Source organism: Phodopus roborovskii, unplaced genomic scaffold, assembly GCF_943737965.1.
Source record: "Phodopus roborovskii unplaced genomic scaffold, PHOROB, whole genome shotgun sequence".
In the NCBI taxonomy this organism is placed as follows: domain Eukaryota; kingdom Metazoa; phylum Chordata; class Mammalia; order Rodentia; family Cricetidae; genus Phodopus; species Phodopus roborovskii.
Window position 1 is genome coordinate 1,312,661 of NW_026126647.1, and position 18,144 is coordinate 1,330,804.

General features: G+C 42.2%; 1 protein-coding gene across 1 annotated transcript in view; it reads right to left on the reverse strand.

Annotated features, from left to right (window-relative positions):
• Window positions 1-18,144, reverse strand: part of Nwd2 (NACHT and WD repeat domain containing 2) — a 129,485-nt gene that overhangs the window by 72,625 nt on the left and 38,716 nt on the right. Inside the window, exon 2 of the mRNA XM_051174019.1 lies at window positions 7,752-7,840. Within this exon, the coding sequence (XP_051029976.1) occupies window positions 7,752-7,840 (89 nt within the window). The remainder of the gene's footprint in view (window positions 1-7,751; window positions 7,841-18,144) is intronic.

Sequence of the window (18,144 nt, forward strand, 5' to 3'; positions counted from 1 at the left end):
GGTCAACCTTAGGAAGGCTAACCCATTCATTTTATGCAGGACTCAGCCACAGGTCATAAGTTAAGCAATGTTCCCAGAGGTACAGGACTGGGAATCTGCAGGTTTGGCATTTAAACCTTTGTGTGTGTGTGTGTGTGTGTGTGTGTGTATATACATATATATATCAGAAAAAAACCCATGCTATTGCTACTACACTTTGTGAATGATATAACAGGTAGTACTGTGCAATAGCATCAGCGCAGGCAGCTCCGGTATCATATATGTCAACAACAAAGAAATATGCTGTCAGTTAAAAGACGCTGTACCATTTATTTGCGTCTTGAATCCTAATTCCAAATGTTAGAAACCTGCAGAGCCGTGCGTCTGAGAATCAATGAAATCTGGTGTGTGTTGTTTTGAGGAAGACTGTTTTGAGCAGCTGTGTGCAGTCTAGACAAGAACAACAAAATGGCAGAGGCACAGAGAGGTCAGAACAAAAGCTGTTAGACTTTCACTTCCAAGCAAGGCAGGGGCTTCTGAGATGGAAAGAAGATGAGTTTTTGGGAGAACCACAGCTGTCGATGGGAGCACCGGCAGCTTGAGCTAGGGCCTCCAAGGCTGGAAGAGTGGATTGACTATGAGCAAGGGGTTTATGTCTTAGAGCCTGGGAGCTAGTAGCAGTTGGAAAATCTAGGTAAAGAAAGAGGACAGGTTCTGTTTTGAAGATGCAACATTCAAGCCAGAAAAGTCCTCTTGCACCTATGGAAGGCAGGTCTGCAGAGGCTGACAAAAAGGCAGTTCCACACTGACAGAAGGTTAAAGGGATAAGGCTTGAACTACTGGTTGAGGAAAGAAGACCAACAAGAAGGTAGACCTAGACCTGTGCTGCCAGGGGCACCAGGAAAAGGAACCTTCACCAGGGATGAACATCCATTTCCTTTGTGTCTTTGAATGTCAGCACAATGCCATCCCCAGAATTCCTGGGAAACCAGCTGGGCCCAGGGACTGAAGGGGAAGGGCTGGATCCAGTATACAGGGAGGGGTTCTTTTGGGAGAACAAAGTAGTGTGCTTAATGACAAAAGCATGTGGAGAAGATTATTTGGCAGCAATATTTAGTAAAAGTGTAAAAGGTAACATTCACAGGACAGGGGATAGTAATTTAAGATTTGGAAATAAGAGGGGCTAATATGGTCGTTGGGTGCTTCTTTTGACTTCTTGAGATAATTTCAAGCATTAATCCTGCAGGCCTCTGCCTTGCTTAGATTTAGTCTTTTTGCATCACATCCCACAGTCACTGAGTCAAGACAGGACAGCGCCATTGATCATCAAATTAACTATGTCAACCACTTCAGACCCTATCAATGTGACAACCAATCAGAACTAGGAAATTTTAAATTGCTATCTTGGTTGGTGGACAATTATTTTCTTTGTAACTTTCTGGATACTTAACATGAATAAATCAACTTCATTCCCTCTGTTGCTCATCTACTTAATTGCTATCTTTGTTGCAGTCAGGTGGAAGCCTGTCACTGGGTAGCAAGGTCTGCCTCTTCCTGTCAGGATCTCCCACCAGGAGCTCATTACCATTTTGAACTGCACTGCCTAGTGTGGGAGCTCTATTGTCCATATGCAACTGTCCACCACCTTAAAGGAGGCCAATCCAAATTGGGATGTGTTTCGGTGTAAATTCTACACTAGGGTTTGAAATTTAGGATGCAAGCATTATGTAAAATATCTCATAAACACTCTTTTCGTTGATGACATATTTTGGATATATTGGCTTCAAGTATAATAGTAAGTGTGTGATCAGGATTAAGTATATTAGGGTTATCAGATTTGCTATTGTATGAATAACTTGCATGGGTGATTTCTCTTTCTTACTTCTCTGCAGAGTTTCTCCATTTCTGTGTCTCACATTACATATTCAGTTCAGTCAACCAGAGTCTATTATACAGCCTCTATTAGCCAGAGGCTAAGAGATGTTGATAATAAGCTATGGTAACACAGTTGTTGGCTTCTGAGAGCTCCCACTTAGTGGAGGAGGGGACTTACAAAAGTGATTAAAGTTTCATGTGTGATATGCTATTAAAGATCAAGAATTAGGCACGATATACACCCCTACAGAAGAGCTTTCTCTGTTCCTTAAAGGGTGGGTATTGGGTTGGAGAGTGGCTAAGAGCAGATGCTGTGAAAGCAAGAAGACCCGAGATCTACTACTCAGCAGCATTGTAGGGTGGAGACAGACGAATCCCGGGAGCTTGCTGGCCAGGCAGGCTAGGTGAGATGGTGAGCTCTGGGTTCAGTGAATGTCTTAATTAGGGTTTCTATTGTTGGGCTATACCACCATGGTCAAAATAACATGGGGGAAGAGGGAGTTTATTTCAACTTATGCTTTCAGATAAAGTCTGAGGGAACCAGGGCAGGAACTTACACAAGGCAGGGACTTGAAGGCAGGAGCTGAAGCAGAGACCATTCAAGACTGCTACTTGTTGACTTTTGCTCAGTCTGTTTTCTTATATAGCTCAAGCCCATGTGATGGAGGGGTGGCACCACCCGTAGTAGTCCATCACCAATCAACAAAATGCTCCACAGGCTAGCCTATGGATCAGTCTGGTGGGGCATCTATTCAACTGAGATTCTCTCTTCTCAAACTCTAGCTTCTTTCAACTTGATAAAAAACTACCCAGGACAGAGTCCCTATAACAAATAATAACATGGAGAGACGTAGAACAGGATACTCAGTGTCCTTCTCTGGCCTCTGCATTGTACCTGGCCCCTGACATGTATGCATTGTACACACATGTATATGTAAGCACACATGTACACACACACACACACAGAATGAGGGAGAGAGAGAGTCAAAGAGAGAGAGAGAGACACAGAGAGAGAATAAACACACATTTTTTTCTACTTGTTTTCATAGGTGGTAATTTAAGAGCATGCAGCCAGAAAGGACTGCATGTGTGAAGATACTGGGATGAGTCTGGGGGAAGTGAATGTAGTTTAGAAAGATCTGGATAAGATTTCAGTGGGGGAAAACCAACCAACAAGACCCCAGGGTGGGCCAGGATGGAAAGGAAAACCTTGAACATCGTGCTAAGAAGTATAGCATGTATCTTGTAGATGAAAGAGTCAGGTTTCCATTTCAGAATTACCACTGTCATGGCTTTGTGGAACGTGAATTAGGTGGGTAAGGTGGAAAGACAAATGGAAGCAAATATGGCAGCTGTGGAAATTTCCAGATGACAATAACACAGACTGGAACAAGAAGCGTGATTGGGGAAATACTTCAGGAGGCAGAATTGCAAGTCTTTGGGATTTACTGCATGGGAGACACGTTGACAGCAGTGGTTTATGAACTTCAGCTGGTAAAGCAAAGAAAGACAAACACCGGATGGTCACTGATAAATTTGACTTTCAGAAGACATTCTTCAGGAGTGTTCCTAAGCTAAATGGCGGGATTCACATGAAACCTGCCTTTAAAGTGGAGGTGCCTTCAGTGTCCGGGTCCATTAAAACCCTCCTTCAGAGATCCTGCCATAACTAGGTTCATTCTTGGCTCAGTAGGCCTATGAGGTATGGACGTATTGAGATGAGTTCACAGCAGAGTAGGGAGGGAAGTTTTGGGATCATAAAGATTGCTTCACGGAAAAGCAGGGGGAGATGAAGCTGAGAGAGATCTGGCCTCGTTTCAAGAGAGACCCCCACGGGCTCATTAAAAACTTTAAGCAAAGGGGAGTCGATAATACGCCATTTGCAGAGGTTATGTACAGCTGGCGCATAGACAAACTCAAGGACAACCTTGTAGTGGAGCATGAGATTGGGATAACACCTCATGTCATACAGCTACAGGCCCTGCAAGCAAAGGACAAGAGTGAATCTCTTCCTCAGAGCCCTCTTGCCTATTCAGGGTAAGGACAGAAGAGGCCAGCTAGGGTGCCCTTGACTCCTGAGCTGCACCAGGGTTGGAGGAGTGGCAATGGCAAAGAGATGTTGACAGTGAGTGCAGGTAGTGTCCACCTGCGCGAGTCCCCAGCACTTACCTCTGCCACAGTACGTCTATGCTTTTCTCAGTCTGTTTCTCTCCGCTCTGATCCACCCTGTTTTCAGTATCTTAGGGCACCGATCAAATGCTGACAAGTCAGACAAAGCAGTTGTTTAAATGCACCCTTGCGCCTGCCTTTCCGTTTGACATCTCAGTTTAGATGGAAAAAAAATAAAATAAAGGGAATAATACTCTGCCACATAGGCTAACAGATGAAAGGCACGGAGGAGAGAAATCGAAGATTCTTACCATCTTCCTCTGGCTCGTTTAAAGCATAGTGTCAGCGTCTGGCAATCTATCACAGTAGAGATTTTACTCAATTGCTTGTTGTGGTGAGCAACATGTCTGAGCATGGGGAAGTTAGGTAGCTCTCTAGCCCTGGAGGAAATTTATCTAAGTAGCCACTGTTTCATCCTCTCTATCGCTACTGTGGGTCCTGCCGTGACTGCTGATGGTGTCACCTTCTTCCTTCTCCCACGCCTCTCTTTGCCATTTGTTTTACTTCTGAGCCAAGCTCGTAAAAGCACAATGCACCCATGTGTGCTTTTGCTCTTTACGTTTTACATGTGTCCTCGTATGTGCGGATGTGGGCACACGCATGTCACATGCATGTATGGCCGTGAGAGGACTACTTGTGGGAGCCATTCCTTCCCCTCCACCGTGTGGTTTCCAGGGTTCAAACTCAGGTTGCCAGCCTCGATGGTAAGTGCCTTTACCCACTGACTCGTCTCTCTGAACCTTTCCTGTCTTACTCAGCAAAATCCCAAGTCCTTGATCATGTTCCATAGGGTCCATGACCTGACTTTGATGTCTTCTAGAATTAGTCCTCTTGTCCACTCCATGCAAATGTATCCTCTTTACTGGATTTTTTCATAGAGTATTCTAAATATTCCTTTTTTCCCCTTTTCAGGCCTCTTTTCTTGTTCCCTATGTCTGGACTCCTCCTCCAGACATCTGCATGGTTTGCTGTCACTATCTGCAGATATCTGCTTAAATATCATCTTGTCACCAAGTCCTTTCTGGCCACCTGGTCTTCTCTCACTCCCCTAGGACATCTTTGTTTTTTTTTTCTTCCCCATACAGCTTTAAATCAGTAAGATGCATTTATCACCCCTGGGATTTGCTTATCACTTCCCTCCCTCAACAGTATTGGTCCTCCTATGGAGGGGGAGTTGGACTCTGTGTGTCTGTATTTCTAGCACTTAGAATGTCAACCAGCACATGGCTGGCCTTCAATGTACTCCTTTTGAATGAATTAAGTGCGTGATTATTATGCATGGGGTTTTAGAGGATGCCAGGGAGGGTGTGTGGCATGTCTTGTCAGGGTCAGGGTGGTCTGAGAAGCTTTTCATACCCTGCCTCCTCCTCCCTTCACATTTATGATGGAAGTTCCAATTGAGTCTTCCCGACAGCAGGCACCATCCTAGGATGAGGGATGTTGCTGCCATAGGATAGGGCAAGAGCTTCTTATTGTGGAACCTACAATCAAGTCGGGAGAAATAGGAAAGCCAATCTATAAGGAAACAAAAAATACCCGGCAGTGGCACAAGATATACAGAGAGCTAAATAATGTGACTTTAAAGGGACATGTGGGGTTGGTTTTGGTCCTAAGGTACATGCCTCTGAAAAGTGGAGGGCCGAGGAACAGTAAGGAAGCATTCCCCTGAACACGAAGGGGTGAGTACAGCATAGAACACATCCAGGGCCAGCTTGGATGGTGGTGGTGGGTTTGGTCTTCAAGGTTTGGGAGCTACAAGTGGTACATACAGTTGCAGTCACATAGCAGGGGAGAGCAATCTGAGATTAGATGGAAGAGCCCTAAGAATGAACAGGATCCAGCAGGCAACGATGGGAAGAGCCAGTCAAGAAAGAGGGGTGGGTGGAAGAAAAGGGCAGCCAGCGGGAAAAGCCTCTTAAACAAAGGGCAGTGGGGGCAGAGGAGGATTTTGCCGCTGAGGGACTCAGGGCTGTGTTTCTCCTAGTTTCAAGAATAACGGAATATAAACCAGTTTCTCGTGAATTCCCTGGGTCTCCATCTTGCTGCAGTTGGAGGTAGAGAACTATTCCCTAGAAAACTTATCTTCCTGGGAGAAGATGTATAATTAACTGCCCACAGAGAGCTGCAGCACAAGGTACATTCCTGGAAGATTCAGATAACATGCTTTTGGGCTTCTGTCATGCTAACAGCTGAGAAGCAAACGCTGCTTGGTGTATTTTGACTTAATCTCAGCACTGTCTCACAGCTACCACATCCCCATGCCTGGTTTGGACGCTGCACTCTAGCATGGGCAGGAGAAGGCATCCAGGGGGGCTCGTGTCTGCTCTGTGCCCATTGCTGTGTGATCTGCCAGTTGGCATCTCAATGAGAGATGTTCCAGCACACTCCAGCCATCAGCTTACTCTGTGTCCTTTAGTAGTCTTCCTCTGGCTACTTCATGCTTCACCCATGGCTAGCTCTAATTCACCAAGCACACTTTTATTCCTTTTATGTTCTTCCTTTGCTGATCCCGGTTGGATTGGTGCTTAGTTTTTTTGTGGAAGCTGTTCTGCACTCAACAACACCTTCCTCCCCCTGCTGATGGAAACGATGGGCCGAAAACGCAAAGCCATAATTAACATGCCCAGACGCTTTCCTCTCCCTAAAGTAATAGAGTTCCCCCAAAGATTGTCTAAGTCCTTGGGAATCTTGACAGGTTGCGAGTTTGTGACAATTGGGGAGCTGTTATCAGGACAGCCAGAATCACCAGAGAAGGCTCGGCTGAAGTCACGTCAGAGGATTTAATTTGGGTCCCCATTTATCAAATAAATGGCGACTTAAGAGTAACTTACTGTACAGCGTGTGTTTCAAAACGACTCAGTGCTGACTGACGGCACTCACCAAGACTGAAGCCATTTACAGGTGATTACTTCCAGAGCCCATATGATATATATATATATATATATGTATATATATATATATATCATATTTTAAATCATCGTGAGGCATCTGACATAGATTGTTTTTCCAGGAGGCAACAAATGGAGGGTGAAATTTTCTTCCTCTAACAATGGCATACGACGGACTCTTCTACGCCGAAGCCCTATTACATATTCATCACTCTGACACACAAACACAGAATTGAGAGCACCTGACAGCTAAGACTTCCAAGGTAAATGAGGCCGAACATAATACTATTTGCTTTAGAAGCCACCGACTTTAGGTTTTCCATGGCCAAGATACAGTTGGCATCTTTTTTTTTTTTTTTTCAGTCGTGTGGCAAAATAATTAAAATTGCTGGGGTTGGGGAACTTTAGTAATGATGTCTGTCTTTGAAGGACTGACACCGATGGAGGAGGGAGGGGACCGGGCTGCCTGCCTGCTGAAAGGAACTTGACCCTGATTTGAGAGTGTATATCCCTGTGGACAACAGCTGAAGGCTGAAGTTTTAGCAACTTCCATCTTTTCTATAGGAACAGAGACCAGGAAAAAGCAAATGAACGTGCTTCGAAGAAATATGTGAGAAGTACCAGCCAGAATGCAAGAAATGGGAGCCTAAATGTGAAACTGTCAACATTAACTGCTATTTCCATTAATTTTTTTTCATGCACTTCTTTTCTCAGATTTGAAGAAAGAAGAATAATCCGAAGCTTAACAATTGTCTCTGTGGCATCCACATTGTGATAAGAAGCGAACACTGCCTATCTAGATGAAGATGGAAAAAAAAAAAAAAAAGAGTCGAATGTTACCTGAAATTCCAACCCATAGTTTTCTCTGCAGAATTCTCGCAGTTTGGGATACACAGTCTCTCTGAGTGCCTGCCGCTCTGCTCCTGTATCTGTAACAGAAAACATGTGGGTGTTAAGTGTATATTCCAACATATATGTTGCTTTGAAAATGAAGGACTAAACAATAGTTTACATTGCAATCAAGACTGGGACCTCAGTTGTGAACTGATGTCATCTTTGAGTGTTAGGCTATTTCTTATAGAGATCCATCCACTAGGCCTAGGCAAAAAAGTCAAGGGATAGAGGAAAACCTCAACTGCCAGCTCTGTGTGGCCAGCAAGGCTGAGAACTTAGAGTTGATTGTTCATGCCCAGGTAGATGTTTACACCAAACTTTTCAACATCCATGCCCCACTGTCTTTGGAAGAAGAAGGAAGCACTGTTGAACTATCAGTTACTTAAGCCTAGTACATCACAAGCATTCAAATGCATACAGGTTGATTGGTTTAGTTATAGAGAGACAAATATCTGAACTATATTACTACCTCCTATGATGTCTAGAAGTACTTCAGCTTTTACAAAATTGAGCACAGCATCCATGAAATCAGAACAATAGTTAGTAATAACACATGACGGAAACCATTATAGCAACAATCAGATCCCGCTGTCTGTAGAGTCAGTAGGCTGGCTGTTTAACAGGGTGACATTTCCCACCCAGAGCTCAGGGTCATACTACTGTATCAGGGACAGTAATCACTTTATAAATGTTGCATCACATAGAAACTCTGAAATAAACTTATTTTTATTCCCAGTTATTAGAAAGTGCAAGGAGCAATAGAGAACCTCAAACCAGAAGAGTTGCTCAATAGTCATTATGTGCTTAATTTTAAACACTTTCCAGAGAGAGAGGGAGGGATGGAGGGAGGGAGGGAGGGAGAGAGAGAGAGAGAGAGAGAGAGAGAGAGACTCCAAAGCTTTCTGTGTTGCTGAATGCTGAAATTCTGCCGTTAGTGGTGACATCCTTGAGATTCTTGATGCCAAGAGTGTTGCTTCCTTGCCTGACTGACTTCAGTAAACATGAGAACCACTGTCTTCAAGAAGTAGGTTAATGTGCTGTCTTGTGGAAAGCATATTTGCTAAATGTACCTCAATCCCAGCTACAATACAAACTCTCCACCCATCCCATTTATAACAAAGACAATAACTTAAAAGAATATCCTTGTTATTCCCCAGCACATCTGTCGGTGAAAACTCAGCCATATGCTGTGCTGACCTACCCTATTTTTCCTACTGTTTTCAAGCCTATTTTGAGAAGCAAATAACCAATCACGGGTCTGAGATGCAGCTGTAGCTCTCAGCCTGGCAGAAGTCAGTGTTTACAGGAAAGCCAGAGTACAAGTTTTCAGATAATTTGTGGCCTGGGCAAGTAAGGTCTTTTCCCATCTTAGAGCCAGTGTGGTCCAGAGCCTAAAGGGAAGAAGAATGCAGGAGGACCATGCTGAGCAAGCCCCAGCATTGCTGGAGACAGCATGTTAAGCTTTTGTGTGAGTTATGTAATCTTGGGATTGGAAACCTACTATCCCTTGGCCTATTTTAAAAGCTGAAAACATTAACTTTGTAATAAAGCTGATAATAGTCAATATCTCTTAAAAGCCTTAGCAGATTTTTAAAAGTGAAATTGCTGAAAGGTCATTTAAAAATTAAATACTAGCTGGGTGTGGTGGCCTATGCCTTTAATCCCTGCACTTGAGAGGTAGAGGCGACTGGAACCCAAGAGCTGCACGATCTTTCTATACACAGAGTTCCAGGATAGCCAGGGCTACAAAAAAAGATTCTGTTCCCCAAATTTAAAATACAAGCAAATACTACAGTGTGTGGAAGTCTGGACTGACTATGTTAAATAAGGGTTATCACTATGAAATTTTAAAAATTGGTGTCTGATATATGAAATAATTATGGCATGGGGAACATAAAAGATCTGTTGCTGTAATTTTTATTACTTGGTGCTAAGAGTTTGTTGTACAATAGCCAGGAAGAAAAAGGATTAACTCTTTAACATTTATTGAATGCCTATGACTGGTAGTGTGCCGACCAATTCTGTGTACATTTTCTTAACTAATGATGACTCTATGGAGGAGTGACATTATGTGTATTTTCCTGTTTTCAATATGAAGAAACCAAATGGGTAGAAATGTTAAGAAAGGTCCCCTAGGTTAGATGGCCTCTTCTGAGAAGTCAAACTCAGACTTGAATCCAGGCAGCCACACTAAGGATTACTTTGCTTTAACAAAAGAAATAGACATCTGTGAAAATTAACCAGCCTTTGAATATAGTCCATGCAATAAGTTATGTTATTGTTAAGGGATGAATGTAATAAAAAATGTTAGAGTCCTTGCCTACCACCAATAAGGCCCTAGCTTCATCCTGAGTCCCTCCAAGAACAACAGTTAAAAAAAAATGTCAAGTTTATGGGATAACTTTCTCCTTTAGAGTCAACAGGCCTAAAATTCAACCAGAAAATGGTTGCTCACCCCGTGATTATCATGACGTTATTGCACCAATGGCCTCATCTTATTTGGCAGGCTGGTGTTGTAACACATAAGATTTTGATAGTTTGGTTGGCCTCTTGATAACTTTTTGCCCTCCAACAGCATATCACTTTTTTGATATGGTAAAAAGCTAGTTTGCAGGGAGGAAACTTCCAGCTCAGTTATAGCTTGATTTGTCCTATGTAGTGCCTTTGGCAATAAGGTTTTACCATTTAATTCTAATGGGCAATCAATATCCATGGTATTAGCCTGCATTGTTTTCTGGGAGTCTGGAGTCTCACTGACCAATAACTCACTAGAAATCCCACACCTGGCTCTGTTTAATAACTTGTCGATTCTGGGAGCAGCACCATCTACCCATGATACTCAGGGTACCTTCCTTCAAACTTAAAAGAACATATATACGTATATAAATATACATGTAAAAACATATATATTGTGTATGCACTTTTTAGGTGTGTGTGTGTGTGTGTGTGTGTGTGTGTGTGTGTGTGTCTTGCCTGCATGTATGTCTGTACATCGTGTGCATGCTTGGTGACTATGGAAGCCAGAAGGAGGCACTAGACCTCCAGACATTGGAGGTATAGACAGTTGTAAACTATCATGTGGATGCTGAGAGTTAAAACTGGATTATCTGCAAAAGCAACAGGTGATCTGAGGGGTGGGGCCATCTCCAGCCCTTAAGTTATATATTGAAATTAGCATTCAAAATAGTATAATTCCATGTGGCTTCTTCATGTGTCTCTATCGCCGTTGTCTTGCCATATGGATGTGATATCAAACTGCCTTTTAAATATTTGTGTTTATACCCATGGGTTAGTGTTGCTCTCAGCCTTAGTCAGAGATGCTTCTTCTTGAAGGAGAAATTAGTTAATGCAGGGATTTCTAACTGGCGAAACTTCTGGGGATAAGTGATTGTTCTCAGCCCTTAACAGGAGGTCTGTATCATTCTCTCTAAGATTGGGGAGACATCAGAGAGGGAAGAGAGAGCGTAAGACCCAGAATGCAGGAAGGAAGGATTTTCTCTTGGCATGACACTGCTGTTGCATTCATGAGCTCACAATGGCCATATCTACCTGTACAAGGCAGCCCATCTGGGGTTGTAGAGATGTCTCCATGGCAAAGAGCACTTGTTACTCTTGCAGATCCCCCGTATTTGCTTCCTGGGACCCACATGGTGGCTCACAAACCATCCATAACTCCATGTCCAGGGTATCCAATGACCTCTTCTGACCTGTGTGGGCACCTTGCACATATGTAGTACACATACATACTTGTAGGCAACTCACTCAGACACATAAAAAAGCAGAGTCAATCAACATTACATCATGGATTAGGGAGTGGCTCATAAATCTCTACCCATCCCCTAGGAACTGTAGGTAGTTAATATGATGGTTGGGTGGTGGCATGTGTATAAGGTTGTCATTGATAAGTTTCTCATGATCAAGCAAATAACCTCTAACTCTAATCAAACACAGTAGGTCATAAACAACTCAAAAGGATGTAAAAACAGGAAGGAAACTTGAGGAAAAGAAGGGGTTTGGTGGGAAAAATAAGGGGAGGAGGAGGGGAGGACAATGATGAGGAGCACGATCACACTCCATGTATATATAGTGACATTATGAAAGAATAAAAGGTCTTTCCCTCTAGGATACACACTCCAACAACCAGATCATTAGAAACATCTCTTTTTACTCTCTCTTTAATATATATATATATATATGTATATATATGATTTTTTCTTATTTTACATATTGTTCCAAGTTCCCTCTCCCTCCCTCCCATGCCCCCACTGACTCCCCTCCTATCCCATTTACCCCTCACTCCACAGGGAGGGTGATGCCTTCCAGGAGGGGTCATCTAAGTCTGTCAAGTCATTTGGAGTAGGGACTAGGTCCTCCCTCCTGCCTCTAGGCTAAGGTAGTATCCCTCCATGGGGAATGTGCTCCCAAAGTCCTTTTATGCACAGGGATACATCCTGGTTCCACTGTCAGAGGTCCCATAGACTGCCCAGGCCTTCTAACTGAGACCATGTTCAGGAAGTCTGAGTCAGTCCTATGCTGGTTTCCCAGCTATCAGTCTGGGAGTCCATTAGTTCCTCCTTCTTCAGGTCAGCTGTCTCTGTGGGTTTCTGTAGCCTGGCCTTGACCTCATTTTCTTATTACTCCTCCCTGTCTACAACTGGAAACATCCTTCTACTCTTAGAGCCTCAATGAATGTAGTTTGCTCACCCCAGCTATGGGGTACAAGTCGAAGTCTTTCTCATTTGGGCTTTGTCTGCTTTCCATACTGAAATGCTCCTATGCATTGACCACACAGTCTCCCTACTGATCTATTCAAATGTAGCTCAGAACACATGTCTAGGATTAAAGTCACACTTCCTTGGTTGAATTCTCTTTCTTGTTCTGAGCTTATCTCCCAACACTTCTGTTCTTGTCACCCCCAGTGCTGAGTGCTGGCTGGCCTTCCCTGTCCCTGAGTTAGATTTCCACCCGGGCCTTTGCTCCTGTTGTGTCCTGGAATTCCTGTGATCAGATCCTGACCTCTTGTGTCACTTGAGTGTCAGCTTCAATGCTACCACCTCAGAGAGGCATTCATTCCTGGTGCACTGACTACAGAAGCCAATGTGTGTTCAAGTTGCTTTTGCTTCCTCGCCTACTACTTCCACAGGGATTGTGATTATGATTATGAGTTCACACATGAACCAGTACAAAAGTAAGCTGTTGGGCACTGTGACTATGTAACTATCCCTAGACTAGCAAGGCTTCCTTTCTGCGTTACAGTTCTTCACTGGACAGACGTAGAAGCAAGAGGGTGTGAAATATTGTAAACTATAACAGCAGACTTTAAATATTTGATGTCATCAGGTAAATGAACAAGTTTTGGAATGCTGATTTCCTTTCTGATTTGTCAGTTTCTGGTGGGATATATGTGTATTTTTTTAAACTAATTTAATTTGAAACTTTCTAAATATGGGAAGGAAGTGTGTGAATGTATCTAATAGGCATTCCACATACTTCTATCACTAAAATGACTCAGATTTTCCTGCATTTTTATTAATATATGATGACTGAATCCGGAAATGGAAAAGTAATTAAGATAGGATGGATTAATTATGAGGGTTGACAGATAAGCTTACTTAATTAAATAAAAAGCCCTGATTCACACCAACAGCAAATCTGGAGGGTTAGTAATTAAAAATATTTGAATGTCACAGACAGGAAAAAATGAACTCACAAAATCTCATGGATCCAAAGGGATCTCAAAGTGTGGATCAGTGTCAAGGGGCTTTATGATTTACTTTTCATAGTCACTGGGTTTGCTATGTATGTACGCTGTATTTATATTGTAGCACCAATAACTATTAGAGCTTGAGAAGCTGCTTTCAGGTGATTTCAGAGCTAGGAGATATCTATCTGCGATGTTTGAATTACCCACAGGAAATATATTAGTGGATGAGAACTAGAAATCAAGTTTACGGCCTTTGTAACATGTTGAGTTTTACCCCAGTAAGAGGCGAGATAAATGCCAAGGCTTATTGAGTCCTGAAATGGCCACACTGGATGGGAAGCTCACATAGCTCCTGCCTCACCCAAACTTGAGTCTGAGGATGTTAGATCAAGTCCTTTCTCCAGCCATGCCAGAGATCAGAATATCTACTCAGGACCCACCACACACACTGGGCTAAGAGTGGCCTGGCTCCAATGTTTCTGGCCCATGAGGATTCTACCACTGAGCCACCAAGATTTCTGTATGTAGGCTGATGTCTGGATTCTCTATTTATCCTAGCTCCTTAGCTGATGATTCTTCAGATGAGTTTGCCTTAGCTTCCTTGAGTACTGCTTGTTTTTGATGGTCTTCTAATGAATCTTCCACAACTAAGCATTCACTCAAACCCTTCTTGAATCGCTGTTAACACGCTATGTCAGTTTTGTGCCATAAATGTCTTCTGAATTTGATGTGTCCCTCTTTTTAACCTGAAGAATGCAAAGCCTCCTATGTGTCTAAACCGTTACCTGCATTTTTTTTTGGGTACCATTTTATGATGCAGCACATGACAAAACCAGAAATAAAGCTCAAGGCAAACCAAAAGCAAAAGCTATTTCGTTCATCAGAGGCCTTAGTGAACACCAGTGGTCCAGAGGCTGAGGAGTAGAATGCTTAGCAATTGGAAATGCATCTCCTGGCCAAGTTCCATCTTCTGTTGTCATTTACCAAGTGTCTTCTAGACATGTCTTCATGCTACTTGGCCCTGAGTGCTGTCCTCACACAAACTGCTTTCCCTTCTCAGAAGCTGTATCTTCATGTGGCTGGCTTTTATGAATACCAGTTTAAGACAATACAATTTGTTACTTCTTGCTAGGGTCAGACAGAACTTCTCCAGGGCACCCACAGCACTCTGCTTACCCTTGTAAGACGTCCATACTGATCTCTTGTAATTTACTATAATTAATACTTTTAGCTAACTCCTCCATTAAACTGTGAATTCAAAGGCAGGAAATTTCTCATTCATGTTCACATCATGGAAATGAGGGCAGAATCCAAGGCATAATCAATATTTTGATAAATCACAAAGAGATGCTATTATAATAAGAATGTTAAAAAAAAACTAGAATTCTTTTTTTCTTGGAAATGTTAGCATAGATCAAAACCCCATGTTATTTCTAAGTAACAGCAGGTTACATTGGTGCATTATTAATCATTTCTGAATCTGGGTTGAAATAAAAAAGTGGATGATGGATGACATGGCTCCTTGAGGAGCACAATGGGTCCTCTTCCTAATCAACAGTAATCACACCTGGCAATGGTATCAAAAAGACAATTTAAAATTTAGTAAGTCAACCAAAGAATTGCCTATAAACATTAGGCACAAGTATGAATCTGTACACAGAAACGAAGTATCTAACATGTTTAAAAGAATATAGAGTTGCTGTGGCTTAGACAGAGGCTTGTGTGTGAAAGTTGTGGTGTCCAATTAAAAAATTATTAATATAATATGCAACAATCTTCAATCTATAAGAGATACATTTTGGGTTCAAAAACACAGACAAAAATAAAAATAAGTGGAGAAGATGCTACGTTCACTACCTAAAAGCAGATTGGATATCTGAACCATCAAAATAGGCTTTGATAAAACCACTAGAACAAAAGGGATCCACGGCACAGAAATTATAATGCATACACATTTACAGAGATAATTCTAAAATATAGACACTATAGAAACTATGCTGGTGAGATGGCTCAGCAGGTAGTACTTACAGCCAAGCCTGCTGATCCAAATTTGATTTCTTAGGACTAATTAACATGTGAGAAGGACAGAACTGATTCCCTGGAGTTGACCTCTGGTCTCCACACACAAATGCTGTGGCAGGAACAGATGTGCAAATGCATGAACACCCACCTTCCTAACTAAATATAATTCTAAAAGATTTAAAAGTATAAAGCAAAAGTTAAGAAATTAAAAGAAGTAACAAATGTTCTAATAACAGTTTGGTAGCTTGGTAACCTAACTACAATGGCTGATAACCTTAATTCCAAATCAACATGGCTAGAGAATACTTAATATCATTCTATTCAGAAATGTGACCTAACATTTGTAGATGCTTATGAAGCACCTGGCACTCATATAACCCAGAAGATACCCAAGGACAGCACGTTCTTGTCTGGTACGCACAGATCATTTCCCATGGTGGCCATATGCTACATCACAAACAAGCCTCATGAATTTAACAGTATTGAAATCATGGCAAGTATATTCTCCAAGCATAATTAGATTAGAAATTGAGAGTTCAAACTCTGGGAAGTTGGAAATCAAACAAAACTACTTCTACATACCAATAAACTTCTAAACACTTGACACTTGACGTTATTACCCACACATCAAAGAATACACATTAGATAGGGTCAATGATTTAAATCAATGTAATAAAAGTACACATTAAAGGCCACGAAAGGCAGAGAAAATAATGGCTAGAAAAGTAAAAATCAGAACTTCAAAATACACCAGAAATGTAAAATCTAGAACTGGTAATGTAAGTGTAAATCTAAAGAAAAAGAGCAAAAGGGGTTCAAAGCTGAAAAAGTGGTAGATAAGGCACATACGAAAGAGATGGCATAACACGGCTTGTAGGAAGACATCTTAGTCAGGTTTACAATAGCTGTGGTAAAACACCATGGCCAAATCAAGCTAGGGAGGAAAGGGTTTATCTGACTTGTACTTCCACATTACAGTTCATCATCAGAGGAAGTCGGGGCATGAACACAAACAGGGAAGGAACACAGAGCAGGAGCTGATGCAGAGGACGTGGAGTGGTGATACTTACTGCCCTGTTGCCATGCTTACCGCAGCCTGCTTTCTCATGGACCCCAAAGCCACCAGCCCAGGGTGGAATTGCCCACAATAGGCTGGGCCACTAATTAAGAAAATGCCCTATAGGATAGCCTAAGGCTAAACTGTATAGATGCATTTCCTCAATTGAGGCTTCCTCCTCTCTGATGTCTCTAACTTGCATCAAGTTGACACAAAACTAGCCAGCATAGAAGATGACTGGACAGTTACTTACAAAGTTCCTGCCATTTTTTTTTTTTTTTTTTTTTGGTGAGTCCATGAGTTTCAGTAGGATTGCTTACAGAAATATCGGTTAGTGGGTAACTTACCGACGGCTATATCGCTGAAGAAAATGTCTTCTCCCCAACTCTACCACCCAACAATGAATAGCCTATACATCCCCAGGAAGGGAAAGAACTGATGGAGAATGATGCTGATAGGTTCATTCTTGTGCAGGTCTTATTCAAGATTTCAAGGTCCATGACATGGCCAGTGTTCTACAGCATTCTACCCTTTCCGTTGGCTCTTAAATTCTTCCTGTCCCCTCTCACGTGATATTCCCTGGGCCTTGGGTCGAATAATTAACAATGTCCTGTATAAGCCTTTGCAGATGTCCAGCTCCTATACATCTCTCAATTTTCACAAGTACCATGTCATCATAATGCATTCCATATGTAACTTCTAGGGAAAAGGTGGCTGCCCCACCATAGTCCTTGCCACCATCATGCGAGGGTGGCTGATACTTTTCTTGTAGATATTTTCCCTTATAATTGATATTTATTTTTATGGAGTTTTGGACTATATAACTGTTGCTTCTCAGTCATTTGTTGATGATTCTCATCTGACAAATTATTAAATTTGTCAAATAATTTTTATTTCTACAATTTATTTTTTTATTTAATTTACTATTTTACATGTCGATCCCAGTTCCCTCTCCCTCCCTCCCTCCCTCCTTTCCTACCATTTCCTTCCCTCTTACCCTCTCTTCCCCCTCACATGCACCCTGACCACCCTCCTCTCCCATCCCCCCACCCCAATTCCACATGTAGGGCAATGCCATCCAGGTGGGGTCATGTAGATCTGACAGATCATTTGAAGTAGGGACTAGGACTTCTCTCCTGTCTCTAGGTTAAGGCAGTATCACAATTTCTTTTATATTTACCAAACTTCAAGTTGTAATGCATAGCTCTCTACCCAACTGACCTACTTTCAATGTATCTATCCATCCTCTTCCTTGTATATACTCATGTCCATGTACTCACTTCATGAGGAATCAGTTACAAGAGGAAAAAATAAACCACGTTAACAAACCAACAATATGACAGTATTTCCTGACTACTATCAAATGGACTTGACTCGGGCCATCTGATGTTGCCCTCCTACTGCATGCTAGCAATTTCACACAACGGCAACAACGAGTAACGTCACTTCGAGACGAGACAGTGGAGTGGAAAGAAAAGAAAAACCAAGCTAACTCCAAAGCCATGTCTGGACACAGGGAAATAAGTGAAATAAGACCGTCATATGAAGCAGAAACA